This window comes from Artemia franciscana, chromosome 21, assembly GCF_032884065.1.
Source record: "Artemia franciscana chromosome 21, ASM3288406v1, whole genome shotgun sequence".
In the NCBI taxonomy this organism is placed as follows: Eukaryota; Metazoa; Arthropoda; class Branchiopoda; order Anostraca; family Artemiidae; genus Artemia; species Artemia franciscana.
In genome coordinates this window covers 29,248,662-29,266,615 of record NC_088883.1, presented here as the reverse complement: position 1 = coordinate 29,266,615, position 17,954 = coordinate 29,248,662, and the positions used below count along the sequence as shown (strand labels likewise).

At 31.0% G+C, this 17,954-nt stretch overlaps 1 protein-coding gene across 1 annotated transcript in view; it reads right to left on the bottom strand.

Moving 5' to 3' along the window:
- The window catches only part of LOC136040811 (pH-sensitive chloride channel 2-like), a 42,568-nt gene extending 24,849 nt beyond the window's left edge, over positions 1 to 17,719 (bottom strand). Inside the window, exons 1-5 of the mRNA XM_065725145.1 lie at positions 17,538 to 17,719; positions 13,924 to 14,095; positions 8,417 to 8,646; positions 3,772 to 3,854; positions 1,447 to 1,581 (exon numbers count right to left, since the gene is read on the bottom strand). Coding sequence (XP_065581217.1) covers positions 1,447 to 1,581; positions 3,772 to 3,854; positions 8,417 to 8,646; positions 13,924 to 14,095; positions 17,538 to 17,587 — 670 coding nt within the window. The 5' untranslated portion in view covers positions 17,588 to 17,719. The remainder of the gene's footprint in view (positions 1 to 1,446; positions 1,582 to 3,771; positions 3,855 to 8,416; positions 8,647 to 13,923; positions 14,096 to 17,537) is intronic.
- Between the last annotated feature and the right edge of the window lie 235 nt (positions 17,720 to 17,954).

The window sequence follows — 17,954 nt, the reverse complement described above, 5'->3', positions numbered from 1 at the left end:
TGAGGGGAGGAGGCTATGTGGGAGGATCTTCTCTTGGAGGAACATGTCGTGGGGGAAGAAAAATTCAATGAAAAGGGCGCGGGATTTTCTAGCATTACTATAAAAAAAAACAATGAAAATATACACACGAAAAAGTTTTTCAACTGAAAGTAAAGAGTAGCATTAAAACTTAAAACTAACAGAGATTATTACGTATATGAGGGGTTCTAAAAATACTTTAGCATAAAGAGCGAGGTATTTAGGAGGATATAAATACCTTGCTCTTTATGCTAAGTGTTTTTAGTAATTTCAACTACTTATTCCACGGCCTTTCTGATTCAGGGGTCATTCTTAAAGAATTGGGACAAAACTTAAGATTTAGTGTAAAAGGCGAGGTATTAACGAAGGGACAAACCCCCTCATATACATAATAAAAAATATAAGAGCATAAAAGTTTGTTACGCAAGTTAATTCTTAAGTTACGCATATTTTTCACTAATAAAAACTTTCGTTAAAAATTAAAAGTTCTAGTTGCCTTTTTAAGTAACCGAAAAATTTGAGGGAAACTAGACCTCCTTCCCCACCCCTTATTTCTCAAAATCGTCTGATTAAAACTAAGAGAAAGCCGTTTAGCCAAAAAAAATTAATATGCAGATTTCATTTTACTAATTAATGTGCGGAGAGCCAAAATCAAAAATGCATTAATTCAAAAACGTTCAGAAACTAAATAAAAAAAACTAGTTTTTTAAACTGAAAGTAAGGAGCGATATTAAAACTTAAAACGGACAGAAATTACTCCGTATATGAAATGGGTTGTCCCCTCTGCAATCCCTTGCTCTTTACGCTAAAGTTTGATTCTTTGTCACAATTCTACTTTTTAAAACAATTAAAAACTTTAGCGTAAAGAGCAAGGGATTGCGGAGGGGACAACCCATTTCATATACGGAGTAATTTCTATTCGTTTTAAGTTAATATCGCTCCTTACTTTCAGTTTAAAAAACTAGTTTTTTTATTTAATCACTTTCAAGACTAAATCGAAACTGTATATATATATATATATATATATATATATATATATATATATATATATATATATATATATATATATATATATATATATATATATATATATATATATATATATATATATATATATATATATATATATATATATATATATATATGTATATATATATATATATATATATATATATATATATATATATATATATATATATATATATATATATATATATATATATATATATATATATATAATATATATATATATATATATATATATATATATATATATATATATATATATATATATATATATATATATATATATATATATATATATATATATATATATATATATATATATATATATATATATATATAATATATATATAATCATATATAATAAAATGATAGAAAATATAACTTAAATGATCTAATTCTTACCATCTGGTCTAATTACTGTTCCATTGCTAATTGACGAGCCAGTATAATAATATTCCTTAATCGGATAGTGTCCAACGAAATCTAGTCCCTTTTCCGTCTCCCATTCCAATACTAAGTCTTCATCGTCAAGGAGCCCTAGAAGATATGTCTAACAGGATAAGAATCGTTGCTTCTAATCAGCAATTATGGAAGTGATTCCTGCAGTTCCTCTTTGGCACTGGAGCGAATTAGGGGGCGATGATAGTCAAAGGTTCATTTTAGTGTTTGTAAAAAAAGGGAGTACTAATCCTTTGTAAATAATGGATAAAGAAGACTAAAGGTTGCTACTGACAAAAATCTGCTTGATTAATTAGTAAGTTTAAACTGCAAACTATAATTTAAATATCTATATAGAGGCAGATTTATAGATAAACTATAAATCATATTATGAACTGCATGTGCTATTTCAGTTACCCTATGTATGGAGAGATGAAATTAAGGGAGTTGTGGGTTAAACATTTGGTAGGGAGGTTTGGGGAGAGATTGAATTTTGGAAATTTTGAAAAGTGTATGTTATTTTAATATAAATAATATTGGGAAGTTCGTTTGGGTAGGTATGAGGTATCATGATGATTCTCTTAAATAATTAGTTTTAGTGTCTTTTCAGGCTATGTTTTGTGGTTGTATTTTTTCGCTTCTTTAATGTATGTCACTATGGCCCAATTGAGCTTTCGTGTGAATAAATCTATCTATCTGTCTATTTATCCATTTATAATATGTTAAATTATTGACAATAAACGATGAATTCCTTTCAGTGAGATGATTTTGAATGTTGAAGTTTTTGTTTTGTCTTTCATCCCTAATTTGGGTAAACATTTTCATAATTTCAAATACGAATATTCTATTTGTTCCTTTATTTACTGCATTGTTCGGAAACGTAGATTCTAGGTTCTGGTAGGCAACTTTAAGTTCAATATGTTTTATGTATTTTGAATCACCATGAAAAGCCGATAAGTATAGCTCTATTTTCCAGGTATTGGTTGCTATAAGCACGACTCACTAACTGCTTTATATCTTGTCCCTTTAAAATGTTTTGAAGACAGACCTATCGCTTATCTCATGCTTTAGAATCAAATCGCTAATACTCATTATGTTAGACTATTGGAAGTCATTACTGGAAATACAAAATTCAATTGCTTCAGTCAATTACTTTTTATGTATGGTTAAACAAAATATACACTTTTTGTAATGATTTCTTATATATTGGTAACTTTTATGTATTGGTGAATAACCTTTTGTATTGGTAAACTTTTTACGTATTAGTAACTTTATATGCATTTGGTAAAAAAAAAATGCATTAGTAAGCTTTTTATGCATTGGTAAATAACTTTCTATATTAGTAACATTTTATGTATTGGTAACTTTTTACGTATTGGTAAATAATTCTTTGTATTGGTAAATAAAATCGCCACTAGAAGTCCAATTGAGTTAAATTGTATTGTGTATTATTACATTTCAAAATTGCCTTTTACTCGTTTTTAAATTTCAAAAACTGTCGTCAATTTTAATTACAAAGGCTTAATTTTACTTTCTCATTTTATTTCCATCTCAATTTTCATGCCTTTTTGTTTCAAAGTGTTTCTTTGTTTCAATCTGGAGTAAGCAACAGCTTCAAAAACAGCAATTCTAAACAACATATGTGAGATAACAACAACAGGCTTTAAGCAGTGGTAAAAATGTGGTAAAAAAAAAGCAGGTTGGACTGTGGTAAAAATAGAGTAACTCGGCAAATTATTTACTCAATTATGAAGTAAGCCTCTCATTTGTACAAATTTACTAAAATTTGCAGGGGGGTCAAGAGTTTTTTTGTATTTGTCAAAATCTAAGGGGCTGTTTTTCTAACGATTTTTTTTGATTTTAATGAAAGATGCCAAAATAAAGGTATTTTTTTCCAATCTAGAGGAGAAAATTTCCCTCTCCCCCCTCTCTTTAGGTGTCCGTAAAATTTTCCTATTCAGATAAAATTTATTGTAATTCTTGTCACCAATTAAAATGTATGACCTATTTAAAAAACAAACTTGGGTGTCTTAATGAGGCAGGTACTCAGTGGGCTTCGGCTCATGATTTTGCTCAAAAGTTTGAGTGTTTTCACTTCTTGCATTTGATTCTAAAATGTTTCTTTTTCAGTTGGGGAGTTCAGAATGTTGTCTTTAATTTCATAGCAGTTTTCAAACATCTGGATTTTATATTATTGCACTTTTTTTTGCTATAAGCTTCACATTTATTACGGGTGAAAATGTAATGTAATTGAGCAATAGGATATAGTAAAAATGAAATATAGCTTACAGCTTTCCAAGTAAAAGTTGCAGAACTGTCTTTCGAAGGGATACTTCATCAGGTAAACTGCACAGAAAATAGAAGAACGGATCCTGAAATTAGATAACAAAAATAGTTTCTGTTCTTGCTGCCAAATTCCCATTCGATTTTTCATATTTTTGATTTAATTTTTACTTTTTAATGTAAGTTTTTATATATATATATATATATATATATATATATATATATATATATATATATATATATATATATATATATATATATATATATATATATATATATGTATATATATATATATATACACACACACATATATATATATATATATATATATATATATATATATATATATATATATATATATATATATATATATATATATATATATATATATATATATATATATATATATATATATATATATATATATATATATATATAAGTTGCAGAACTGTCTTTCGAAGGGATACTTCATCAGGTAAACTGCACAGAAAATAGAAGAACGGATCCTGAAATTAGATAACAAAAATAGTTTCTGTTCTTGCTGCCAAATTCCCATTCGATTCTTTCATATTTTTGATTTAATTTTTACTTTTAATGTAAGTTTATATATATATATATATATATATATATATATATATATATATATATATATATATATATATATATATATATATGTATATATATATATATATATATACACACACACATATATATATATATATATATATATATATATATATATATATATATGTGTGTGTGTATATATATATATATATATATATATATATATATATATATATATATATATATATATATATATATATATATATATATATATATATATATATATATTTACATTGCGAAAATTAAAAAAAAATTGATACAGGGCCAAAATATTCACTAAATTGAATTTCACTGTCTTGAAAAATTTCCCTATTGTTTCTAATTTGTATTTGTTTAAGTATTCTTATTATTATCTTATATTTCTTATTATTATCTGATTACTCTTATTTCTTATAGTATGTTTATTCTTTTCTTATAGTATCCTTCTCCAATAGTATTCTTATTTATTCGCAGTTCTTATTAATATTTTATATTTCTTATTATTATTCTGTTATTCTTATTTCTTATATTATATTTATTCTATTCTTATAGTATTCTCTTCTTATAGTATTTTTCTTTAAATATAGCTCACACTGCCAGGCTTTTCTTCGTTGGAAAGCCCAATTTTACAATCGTCACTTAATTATTTTTCTTTACTTTAATTTTTGAGGCTACAGCTATAGTTTCATATTATGTTCATTTCTGTTCATTTAGTCAAAACCATATTTCAGTTCAGTTAGGCAGAGATGAATCCACATATAGACCTGGGTAGGGATCCCCTTCTTTCATCCAAACTACGTCTAAACAAAGATTCTTTTGTATTTTTGTATGTATCTTGATAATTTCTTAAACCGCATATGTCTGACATAATAAAAAAAATTCTAAAAAAAAACGATCGAAATTTTTTTTTAAAGCCAACGGATATACTAAAAAACAAAGCGAATATTCTAAGGGGAAAGCCGCCTCCCTTTTTCAGTGCGAACGGAAAATTTCAAGGAAAATGCTAAAAAACCTGGAAAGACGAAAAAAACCAAAGCAATGTGTAGAGTCAACATGAAAAATAAACCAATAAAAAACATTAAAACTCAATATTAGAAGATAAACAAAATTCAATAAAAACCAAAACTAGAAGAATCAAAATCTATATTCGTATTTTGTTTTGTATTTTCAGCTAGCTACCATAACCTAAAGCTGGCCAGCCAAAAAAATTATTTTGTGGCAGTTACAGAAGTCTTACCCAGAGGCCCCTAACTCATTTCAAGGCTTCTACAATATTCAACGAAACGAAGTGGAGAATCATAGTAAAAAGGACAAGAATTTACTTATTCTCAAGCAAAATAATAAGCTCTCACCTCTGTTCATAAGAAACCCAAACATTAAGATGTTGCGTCTGGTTTCCGAGACGAATAGACAGCTACCCCACAAGAAGAAAAATAATTTAATAGCCACCTAAGGCCAATATCACTACGCATGCTCCTCCTCTAGCCCAATTTATTCAAGGCTTCCCTCATTACACCATCCAAAGAGGTTCACATTGCTCTTAAATGTATCCTTACGATATACTCACCCCATTCTTGGACAACTTGCCTTTCGTATGGCCCGGACTTTTGTTTTTGTACAGTTTATATTTTATAGAAAAATAAGAACAAGTATAATGCTGATTTCAATCCCTTGAAATTTAGAATATTTCTGCAATTTAATAAAGGATGCTATTGCAAACTTTGGAAAAAGCAAAATCTTGAGAACCAGCCAGGATGAAAGAACGCAAACAAGTCCAATTTATTGTGTGCATTTTGTTCAAAAACCATTCATAAATACCGCTGCAGCAGACAGTGTCATATAACACCTTTTGAATCCCTACAGCAGAGGTGCACTGCCCTCTTGTCTTTAATCTTGATAGTAAATGTACTCCAAATTCATTATAAATTTTATAAGTGTAAATTGTTAGCTCAAATGCTGGGCGTCATCGGCAGTTCTTTGAATACATGGAATTGAATCCACAAGTTTAAAAAATGTGTCTGATTTCATTTGGGTGCTATGGGTTTCCCCTTCGCCACGAAATTACCCGCTGAAAAACTCCCAAAAATTTCACCTGTGGAAAATACCCCTCGTTGAAGCCCTCCACCCCGTGTGAAATTTCCCCCTGGAAAATTACCCCTATGAAAAATCCCACGGATAAGTCCCCCCATATTCTTTCGGATAATTCGGAATGTTCGTTAGATAGCAATTTGAAAGTTCTGTTCAGTTGTTTATCTAAATCACCTACTTATATTGTTTATTAAAATAACTTAGTTAAAATGATGACAGAAATAAGCCAGATAGCCAGGCTAGTCCTTTTTTTAAGGCGGAAATGATCAAAGAACAACCAGTCCTTGTTCTAGAACCGTTTTTCATATGTGCTCTTTTTTACTCCTTAGACTTTACATCTGATCGACTTTTTGAGGTACTTGTTGTATTTTCTCTGTGGTTGTTCAATTTCACAAGTGTGGAATTTTCTAGAGCGGTATTTTCTTGGATTTTCCCCAGTGCAATTTTCCATAGGGGAATTTTTCTGGGGGGTGAATTCTCAGGTATGAATTTTCGTGGGGGGGTGGGTATTTTCCGGGAAGAAGCCACCCCCGTCACTTTAGGACCGTATACTCTTCCAAATGTAAACTGTACATAAATATAGTAAATAAGCAAAGAGGTCTTTGGTAAATTTCCATGCGATTCAGATCGGCATTCTAAATTTCTACTTAGAGGTCATCAAAACGAAACTACAAAAACGTCTAATGATTCCAACCAGAAAAACCAATTCACAAAATTTTAAGTGGGGGGGGGATTTTTCATCATCCTTTTTCATTGCAGATACTGGAAAAGTATTTTCAGAATCTTGGGCTGGGGATTTAGTTTTTTGTACAAAAAAGAAATATTACAGGATACAAATATATATATATATATATATATATATATATATATATATATATATATATATATATATATATATATATATATATATATATATATATATATATATATATATATATATCTATATATATCTTTTTGGGTGTGGGGGGGAATCTAAGGGGTAATTTTTATTTGACACTTAAAATTTATGCCCAGTCTTTCTGACCCCATTTTTACAAATTCCAAATTTCAAGCGGTGCTACTTTACCAGAGTACGGTTTTTGATGAGATCCACAAAATATCAAGATTATGAAAAAATCTAAAATATTTAATATTTTACGCAGTTTGAGAGTTTGCAAATCTAGTTTCCCCTCTTCTTTTCTAAATATTTCCTTAAAAATCTGTTCAAAGTATATCCTAGACAATCGGTTGATTACCAAATATAACTACATTCTAAGGAAAGCTATGTCTTCTCTTGCCGTTTGGTGCTATGTATCTTCAGCTTTTTTCGCAGATTCCCCCCTCTTTTTTTTAATTGGACACTCTCTATTACTAAAAACTGCATATAAAAGTATTTTTATTTAAAAAATAAGCTCCCAATTCGTCCTGATTTTTAGGATTGGTATGGTTGTGGAAGTATCAACTAAACCAACTCAAACTATCACCTTTAAACTATCTTTAAACTATAAAGATAGTTTTTTTAAAGATAATTATTAAAATTATTAAATTGATAATTTTTATATATTAAATTATTATTTAAAGATAATTTAAGATAAATAAAGATTAATATAAGATAATTTAAAGATAATTATCTTTAAATATAATTTAAAGATTAATCTAAAGATAATTATTTAAACTTTAAACTATTAAACATATAAGCTTATTGATGTTCACACAGGTGCTATATTTATTAAATCTACTATATTTATATAGTAGATTATATTGCTATAATCTACTATATTTATTAAAAATAGTAGAAATCCTTTTTAGATGGTTTCAAGGGGAACCACTGTCAAACAATACTTTTTATTCTGTTTTTGAAGTTTCTAAGCTTGAAAAGTTAAACTGAGGACACGAACTTGACGCTAATAACTGTATGATTGACAATAAATATAAACAAGAATATATACTGCACTTTATTGATTGAAAATATAATATTTACCTGAAAGAATAGATGACTTTGCCATCTGGAAAAATTTCAACCATTTTATTGGACATGGGAATAGTTACCATTGAAGAAACCATTTCATTGGCGATTGAAATACTTGGTTTCCAGATTTTATCTGCTAAATCTGCTTCTCCTATTATTACAGGGGGGTGGTTGGGAATCTGGGCGTAAGAGAGTCGATTGTCGGTCCATACTTCTCTGATGGTCAATTGCGACGTAAATGTCTACAACAAAGTAATTATATTATTTGCTCTTGTATTTTTTTGCTATTGCTATCATTTCAACTACTATTGCTGTTTTAAATCATCATTATCATCATTATTAATTTCATCATTATTAATCAATATTTTTATAGGAAGCCGGTCATAGAAGGTTTTGCTCATACTTCTAACCTTTATAACAGATATCAAACAGTTCGTGGTAACGAACTGTAATAAAGAGCGACCCAGCTCAATAGTAAACGAAATTCTAAAAAACGGAATTTTGATACTAAAAGATACATTAAAAGGATCAGATTTTTATGCTGATTCTAAATGTATAAGTTTCATCAAATTTAGTTTTACTCATCAAACAGTTCGTGGTAACGAACTGTAGTAAGAAGCGACCCGGCTCAATAGTAACCAAAAACTCTAAAAAATTGAATTTTGATATCAATAGCTACATCAAAAGAAACAAATTGTAATGCTGATTTCAAATATAAAAGTTTCATCAAGTTTAATCTTACCCATCAAAAGATACGAGCCTGAGAAAATTTGCCTTATTTAAGAAAATAGGGGGAAACACCCCCTAAAAGTCGTAGAATCTTAACGAAAATGACACCATCAGATTCAGAGTATCAGAGAACCCTACTGTAGAAGTTTCAAGCTCCTATCTACAAAAATGTGGAATTTTGTATTTTTTTTCCAGAAGACAAATCACGGGTGCGTGTTTATTTGTTTGTTTGTTTTTTGTTGTTTTTTTTTCTTTTTCCCAGGGGTCATCGTATCGACCAAGTGGTCCTAGAATGTCGCAAGAGGGATCATTCTAACGGAAATGAAAAGTTCTAGTGCCCTTTTTAAGTGACCAAAAAATTGTAGGGCATCTAGGCCCCCTCCCACGCTCATTTTTTCCCAAAGTCAACGAATCAAAATTTTGAGATAGCCATTTTGTTCAGCATAGTCGAAAGCCATAATAACTATGTCTTTGGGGATGACTTACTCCCCCACAATTCCTGGGGGAGGGGCTGCAAGTTACAAACTTTGACCAGTGTTTACATATAGTAATGGTTATTGGGAAGTGTACAGACGTTTTCAGGGGGATTTTATTTTGTTTGGGGGTGGGTCTGAGGGGAGGGGGGCTATGTTGGAGGATCTTTCCTTGGAGGAATCTGTCATGGGGGAAGAAAAATTCAATGAAAAGGGCGCAGGATTTTCTAGCATTACTATAAGAAAACAATGAAAAATAAATATGAAAACGTTTTTTCAAATGAAAGGAAGGGGTAGCATTGAAACTTAAAACGAACAGAGATTATTACGCATATGAGGGGTTCTAAAAATACTTTAGCATAAAGAGCGAGGTATTTAGGAGGAGATAAATACCTCGCTCTTTATGCTAAAGTATTTTTAGTAATTTCAACTATTTATTCTACGGCCTTTCTGATTGAGGGGTCATTCTTAAAGAATTGGGACAAAACTTACGATTTAGTGTAGAGAGCGAGGTATTAACAAGGGTACAAATCCCCTCGTATACATAATAAAAATATAAGATTATGAAAGTTTGTTACGTAAGTTAATTCTTAAGTTACGTATATTTTTTACTAATAAAAACATTCGTTAAAAATTAAAAGTTCTAATTGCATTCTTAAGCAACCGAAAAATTGGAGGGCAACTAGACCTCCTTCTCCACCCCTTATTTCTCAAAATCGTCTGATCGAAACTAAGAGAAAGCCATTTGGCCAAAAAAAGAATTAATATACAAATTTCATTTTAATAGTTTATGTGAGGAGAGCCAAAACTAAACATGCATTAATTCAAAAACGTTCAGATATTAAATAAAAAAAACTAATTTTTTTAGCTGAAAGTAAGGAGCGACATTAAAACGTAAAACGAACAGAAATTACTCCGTATATGAAATGGGTTGTCCCCTCCGCAATCCCTCGCTCTTTACGCTAAAGTTTGACTCTTTGCCACAATTCTATTTTTTAAAACAATTAAAAGCTTTAGCGTAAAGAGCGAGGGATTGCGGAGGGAACAACCCATTTCATATACGGAGTAATTTCTGTTAGTTTAAGTTTTAATGTCGCTCCTTACTTTCAGCTAAAAAAAAATTAGTTTTTTTTATTTAATCAGAAGTTACGACCCTGAGAAAATTTGCTTTATTTTAGAAAATAAGGGAAAACACCCCCTAACGGTCACAGAATATTAACGAAAATCACACTATTCCATTCAGGGCATTAGAGAACCTTATTGTAAAAGTTTCAAGCTCATATCTACAAAAATGTGGAACTTCGTATTTTTGCCAGAAGACCAATCACGGGTTCGTGTTTATTTGTTTTTTTGTTTTTTTTTTTTTTCCCTAGAGGTGATCGTATCGACCAAGTGGCTCTAAAAGGTCGCAAGAGGGCTCATTCAAACAGAAATCAAAAGTTTTAGTGGCTTTTTTAAGTAATCAAAAACATTGGAGGGCACCGAGGCCCCCTCCCACGCTCTTTTTTTCCAAAGTCAACGAATCAAAATTTCGAGATAGCCATTTTGTTCAGCATAGTCGAAAAAACATGATAACTATGTCTTTGGGGATGACTTTCTCTGCCACAGTCCCCGGGGGAGAGGCTGCAAGTTACAAAGTTTGACCCGTGTTTACATACAGTAATGGTTTTTGGGCAGTGTACAGACGTTTTCAAGGGGATCTTCTTGTTTGGGGGGAGGTTTGAGCGGAGGGGGCTATGTGATTGGATCTTTCCTCGGAGAAATACGTCATGGGGGAAGAAAAATTCAATGAAGGGGCGCAGGATTTTCTAGCATTATTATAAAAAAAAACAATTAAAAATTAAATATGAAAAAGTTTTTTCAACTGGAAGTAAGGAGCAGCACTAAATCTTAAGACGAACAAAGATTATTTCTCATATGAGGGGCTCTTCTCCTTCTAAATACCTCAATCTTTACGTTAAAGTATATTTAGTAGTTTCAACTATTTATTATATAGCCTTTCTGATTCAGGGGTCATTCTTAAAGTATAGGGACAAAATTTAAGCTTTAGTGTAAAGAGCGAGGTATTAATGAGGGGACAAACCCCCTCATATACAATAGTAAAAATATACGAATATAGAAGTTAGTTTTGTAAGTTAATTCTTAAGTTACGTATATTTTTTACTAATAAAAACGTTCGTTAAAAATTAAAAATACTAGTTGCCTTTTTAAGTAACCGAAAAATTGGAGGGCAACAAGGCCTCCTCCTCCGCAAATTTTTCTCAAAATTGTTTGGCCAAAACTAAGAGAAAGCCATTTAGCCAAAACAAAGAATTAATATCCAAATTTCATTTTAGTAATTTATGTGTGAAGAGCCAAAATCAAACATACATTAATTCATAAACGTTCAGAAATCAAATAAAAAAAAACTATTTTTCTTTGCTGACAGTAAGGAGCGACATCAAAACTTAAAACAAACAGAAATCACTTCGTGTATAGAAGGGGCTGTTCCCTTCTCAACGCTCAGCTTTTTACGCTAAAGTTTTTTACTGTTTAATAAAGTAGAATTGAGAGAAAGAGTCAAACTTTAGCGTAAAGAGCTGGGCGTTGAGAAAAATAGTTTATAGAAGGGGCTGTTCCCTTCTCAACGCTCAGCTCTTTACGCTAAAGTTTTTTACTGTTTAATAAATTAGAATTGAGAGAAAGAGTCAAACTTTAGCGTAAAGAGCTGGGCGTTGAGAAGGGAACAGCTCCTTTCATACACGAAGTAATTTATGTTCGTTTTAAGTTTTAATGTCGCTCCTTACTGCCAGTAACGAAAAATAGTTTTTTTTTATTTGGTTTCTGAACGTTTATGAATTAATGCATGTTTGATTTTGGCTCTTCACACATAAATTACTAAAATGAAATTTGGATATTAATTCTTTGTTTTGGCTAAATGGCTTTCTCTTAGTTTTGGCCAAACAATTTTGAGAAAAATTTGCGGAGGAGGAGGCCTTGTTGCCCTCCAATTTTTCGGTTATTTAAACTTACAAAACTAACTTCTATATTCGTATATTTCTATTACGTTATTTTTTATTCGTATATATATATATATATATATATATATATATATATATATATATATATATATATATATATATATATATATATATATATATATATATATATATATATATATATATATATATATATATATGTTGCTGCACGCGTCTCTATGATTATGAAAACGCCAGCCGATACTATACGTACAAGACTATACGAATACATCTTGAAATATCCGACTTGGTTAGCGCTGCATAGCATTTTGGCCCTATTTTGAGCCAAAAATGCTACTTGTGGCACAGAATGGCAAAAATTGAGGTTTCAATGGGCTACGGTCTCTTTTCAAACAGTTTATGGTAATTGACTGCAAGTAAGAAGCAACCTGGGCTAATAGTAATCGCAACCCAAAGAAAGAGTGTTGATAACAATACATACTTAAACTTTTACGTTCTGTCCCAGCAATTGAAATATGAGTGTGGCTTAAACACAAAGACAAAGGTTGTTTAAATAGAATTCGCAGTATTCGTAAAGGACTATAAGACTTCATGATAAAAACTAGGAATCTGAGGACAGAGCAGTCTTCTTCATGTTCGGGGTCCGAGTAATCGAGGTCCATGTTCGAGTAATTTGAAAAAAAACTATTATATAGCCCAAGCTCCTTGATTTTTTGGATATGATCCCTCTTGTCCCCTCCACCAACAAAAATACTGGAGCTACTCCCCTGTCTATTTTAATGATATAATTTAATTTTCAATCAATACAACTTGCTTCCCAGGATTGTTTACCCCATTTTCTAAAATGAAGTAAATATTCATAAGGAATTAATAACGATAGGCAACATTAAACTTACTAGAGTCTTAATAACTTTAAGGATTCTAAACACAAGTAACTTCAGAATTATTTTAATGATTTTAACAAAAGAATCAAGTTAAACAATCATACCTATTTAAATTCAGCTTAAGAAAGGTGATTTTGTATGTTTATACCATTATCAAATCTCATTGTTTATAGTTTTTTGTGAATATTGACAATGAACGCAAAGCACTCCCTCAGCAAACCGTGGAAATGATGGCCTTATAATCGATTTATGACAACTCCCCCCAGAAAAATTTGGAGGAGTGCACTTTTTAGGGACGATTATCATTACTGAAGCAGTGCTATACAAATATTAAACTTAAATGTAAAACATGGGATGCATGTTGGCAAGGGGTGCATGTTGACAAGGGGTGCATGTTGACAGCATGTTGACATGCTGTTTACTTAAATATGAAATATTTTTATATGAGTACTTACAGTTCTTGTTGGCTCTAACTCACCAAGAGCATTTATTGATACAGAAACCCCCACACGAAGTGGCCCCTTGCTCAAAGGATGCTCCCTAATATCATACTTGCTGGACTTAGTCAAATCGTCAAATATTTCGAAAGCATTAGGACTATTTACAACATCTGTGGCACTTTCTGACCTGAAAACAAAGGAAAGTTAAGCTAAGTTCATAGATGTAAGAAAAAAAAAATGTAAATCAAAACACAGGATTTCATAACAGAGAACCAAGCTGGAGGAATTTTACTTTTTGTTCATTGAATCGGCTTAAGGTTTCACACCGAGGCCGAGAAGAACTGATCTGATCTTAAATTTTCTAGGCTTACTCTCTGGACCGAAAAGGATCTATCTTTGGCAGCGGAAAGGGAATTAGCCATAATGTTTTTAGTCACAGGCAATATTACTACTACTACGACTACTAACAAATCACTGCAGTATGAAACCGACTGAGGTCAACACAGCTACGCACGCTAGTCCTCCATCCTAATCTATTCAAACCCTCCCTCTTAACACCTTCCCAAGATGTTCCCAATTCCTTTAAAACTTTCTTTATGACATCTTCCCATCCCACCTGTTTTCCGCTTAGTCCTAGACGGTTGGCCAAAAAGGACAATCTTCGACAACCTGTCATGTTTCATCCGTAGAACATGCCCTAATTATCTCAACCTTTCTTTCCTTATAGCCATAGAAAGCGGGATTAATCTTAAATACAGAAATCCTTCGGCCAAAATGAATCTGACTTATAAAAAATATGTTCAATGGGAAACCCTCACCCACCCTTAAAAAAACAAGGCTCGAAAGAGGGCCTAAAATATTTTCTTTTTTTACATCTAATTTTCTCATTTTAGTCCTCGGGCTATGAGGACTCCATTATAGAAATAAAAATAGAAAAAGACAACGATTCTCCCCAAAATAGAGTCTAACAAAGGGCCAAATAAAATCTAACCAACTCTTTTTCCTTTCTCAGTTACCTCTCAAGGAAGAATAATTATAGAATCTTGGTAGGGAAACCTTAAATGAGAATTGAAACTTCTGAAAGCCCATTTTAAGGACCAGAAATGATTTGAAGGAAACTAACCTCTGACGTGCTCTATTTTACTGCAAACATCCCCCTTGGAAGTCTTATAAAATTTAATCTACATTTGTAGATATGGATTTTGTTCAAGAACGTGAAAATGTCTAAAACGTACCCTTAAGTTGCCAACATAACAGCCCCAGGGACAATGGACCTAAATTCCGCAATTTAGCCATTGTTCACAAGTGGCTTTCAGTAGAAAAACTCATGGAGACAGTTTGTTCGTCCAAGATTCCAAAACTGCCACAAGACTATAATCTAGAAGCAGCAGGCCTCTATGAGTAAATCAAAGGTTGGTACGTAAACTAGTATTTTTGAATTATCTGGAAGGACTCAGAAATTGTTTAGGGATCCGGTTGAAACTTTCAGGTAGTGCTGGGGAAAGAGGTAAAGTGGATCTTTGATTTGGACTTTGGGGATAGGGGAGTCAAACCAAAAGACAGTTTTTGACAGTTTAGGGGAAAAGAAAATCAATTTCATCAAATTTCCATGACTAAGGGAGGGAGGAAGTTTTTTTTGTCGTCTTTTTTTTTTCAATGAAAATACTAATACCATCAAAGCAACTCATCAAAGTTGCTTTGATGTTCTCATTGAAGTAACTCTAATAGCTTCTTTTTCCTACGTGAATCAGTAGCGACAATTGTATTTATTATTATTGGTGGTGGCTTTATTTGTTTTTAGTTTAGTGTTTTTTATTTTTATCGTGTGCTGAGGATGCCTAGTTTAGATACAGGCAAAATATCCGCGTTATTTTAGTCTTTCATTTCTTTTCTCTCTAATGGCCGCAGTCTCGTTTGAGGTTTTTTTGTGGAGTTTTATCTCTCTTTGTCGTTTGTTAGATTTTAGTCATAACCTGAGTGCACAGGGCTAGGTTTTGGACATCTGGTAAGTCGTAAAAGGTGATGGATTACCAGTGGAAGGACGAAAGAAGTATGCGACGGACACCAGGCAAGAAACTATTTTTACTTTTCCCTAATACGTGAAGATTTTTGGGAAAGCCTTTCGCCCTTTGTAAAGTATTGGAAAACTTTTGTATTTAAGGGTAGGATTTTTTGGTAGAATTTTTATTAACTAAAAATTGAATACAAATATGGAGAAGGAAAGATTTTGGGGAGATTCTCAAGCCGGAAAAGTCTCTGGAACTAGGCTTAAACCGTAGAGCTCTTTTCTGGGATTTGTAATGTGTTAGACATAAGTTGTGAAAGGGTTATTAAATTTTGGTCTATTTTTTCTCCATTTTGTCATAGTCCTTGCCGGCTAGTATGTAAACAAATTAAAATAATCATAATTACTTCTTACTACTGCCACCATAGTTCTATATACTCTCACTCTCACTCTTTCTTTACGGTTGCTTTGATAAAAATTTAACCTCAATGAAAAAATAAGGCAACTTTGCTTTACTAAACCGTTTTTATATTAACTATAGTTTTTACTAGCTTTTCGTGTTATTTTCGCTAATGATTTAGAATATTTTGAACTTCAGATTCCTGCTCAATAGATTTAAAACGATTGAAATAAGTTTCAAATGTAGTTCATAATTGTTGTTATTTATTTTAAATAGATTGATGTTGTTTAATGTTCTTTAATGTAGTTAGTTAATGTCCTTTATTGTAATTATTAATGCAGTTATTTATTTTCCACCAAAAGTGACTTTCTTAGTTGCTTTTCCTGTTATTTTCGCTAACATACTAATGATTTAGAATATTTTAAACTGCAAATTCCTCCTCAATAGATTTAGAATAATTGAAATAAGCTTCAAATTTAGTTTTTTATTGTAGTTACTGATTGTAAATAAATTAATGTTATTTAATGTTAGTTATTAGCTCTAATGCAGTTATTTAATGTTCTTTAATGTAATTATTAATGTAGTTTTTTATTGTGAACCAAAAGGATTTACCTTCATGCTGATTCTAAGTATTTCAAAACGTTTGTTATAATTAAATAAAATGAAAGTATTCAATAACGAGAAATCTTCCAAATTAAATTATTTGTAACATTTCCAATAGTTTTTCTTTCGCTTTTGTAGGGGAAAGTCCAGTTTGCACCTCCCTCCTCATTAAATTTTATTCTGGAAATATTGAAGGTAAAGTTGAATCGAAATATACCAGGGTTTTTCCCTTAAAGATAGGGGAGAGGCCAAGTTTTAACTACATTTTTTTTTTAAACTGAAAAAATGTGGCCTATTTAGTTTCACTAAGACTGGTAAATATATTACCCATGATTTATACAACCCTCCTTTATCGTCTTGTTAAAGTCCTGGGTACAGGTCTAACCAAATATGTGCGCAAGCCTAAAATAGACTTTAATAGACTTAAATAGACTTAAATAGACTTAAATAGACTTCTTTAAGCCTTAAATAGACTTCTATGAGTTCCTTCTATGAGCTCTCACTTTAAATTTCAAACTTAGATTTTAATTTTATTTCAAGCACAACCCCCCCTCTACCCCCAATAAATCCTACGAATGGCTGTGGATGACAAATTAGCCTTAGAAAATTCAGTTTACTTACTTTACTCCGTTTAAAAGAACAAATATAGCCGAGATTGAAATTAAAACCATATTAAAAACTGAGCAAATTGCCACATTGGTGACTAGAAACTGGTAACAATAGCAGTTGTAAATGATCACAAATCTTTTTAGTCATGCATATTGCGTCTCTCAAAATTGCTTGCTACATGGATTTAAATCAGGTGAAATACAAAATAATAAGAGCCATCGAAATTGGGAAATTCTAATTAATATTCAGGCGTGGAAAACGGGGATCCAACAGAATTAATAAATCAACTTCAATTTAATATTTGAAATAATAGGACGCTTTTGTAATCATCTGACTTTGTGACGCTTAATATTGTTTAACATATATTGAAAACAAAAACGAGAGTATTGCGTCAAATTTCGGTCATAATTTAAAGTCGCTATATGTTTC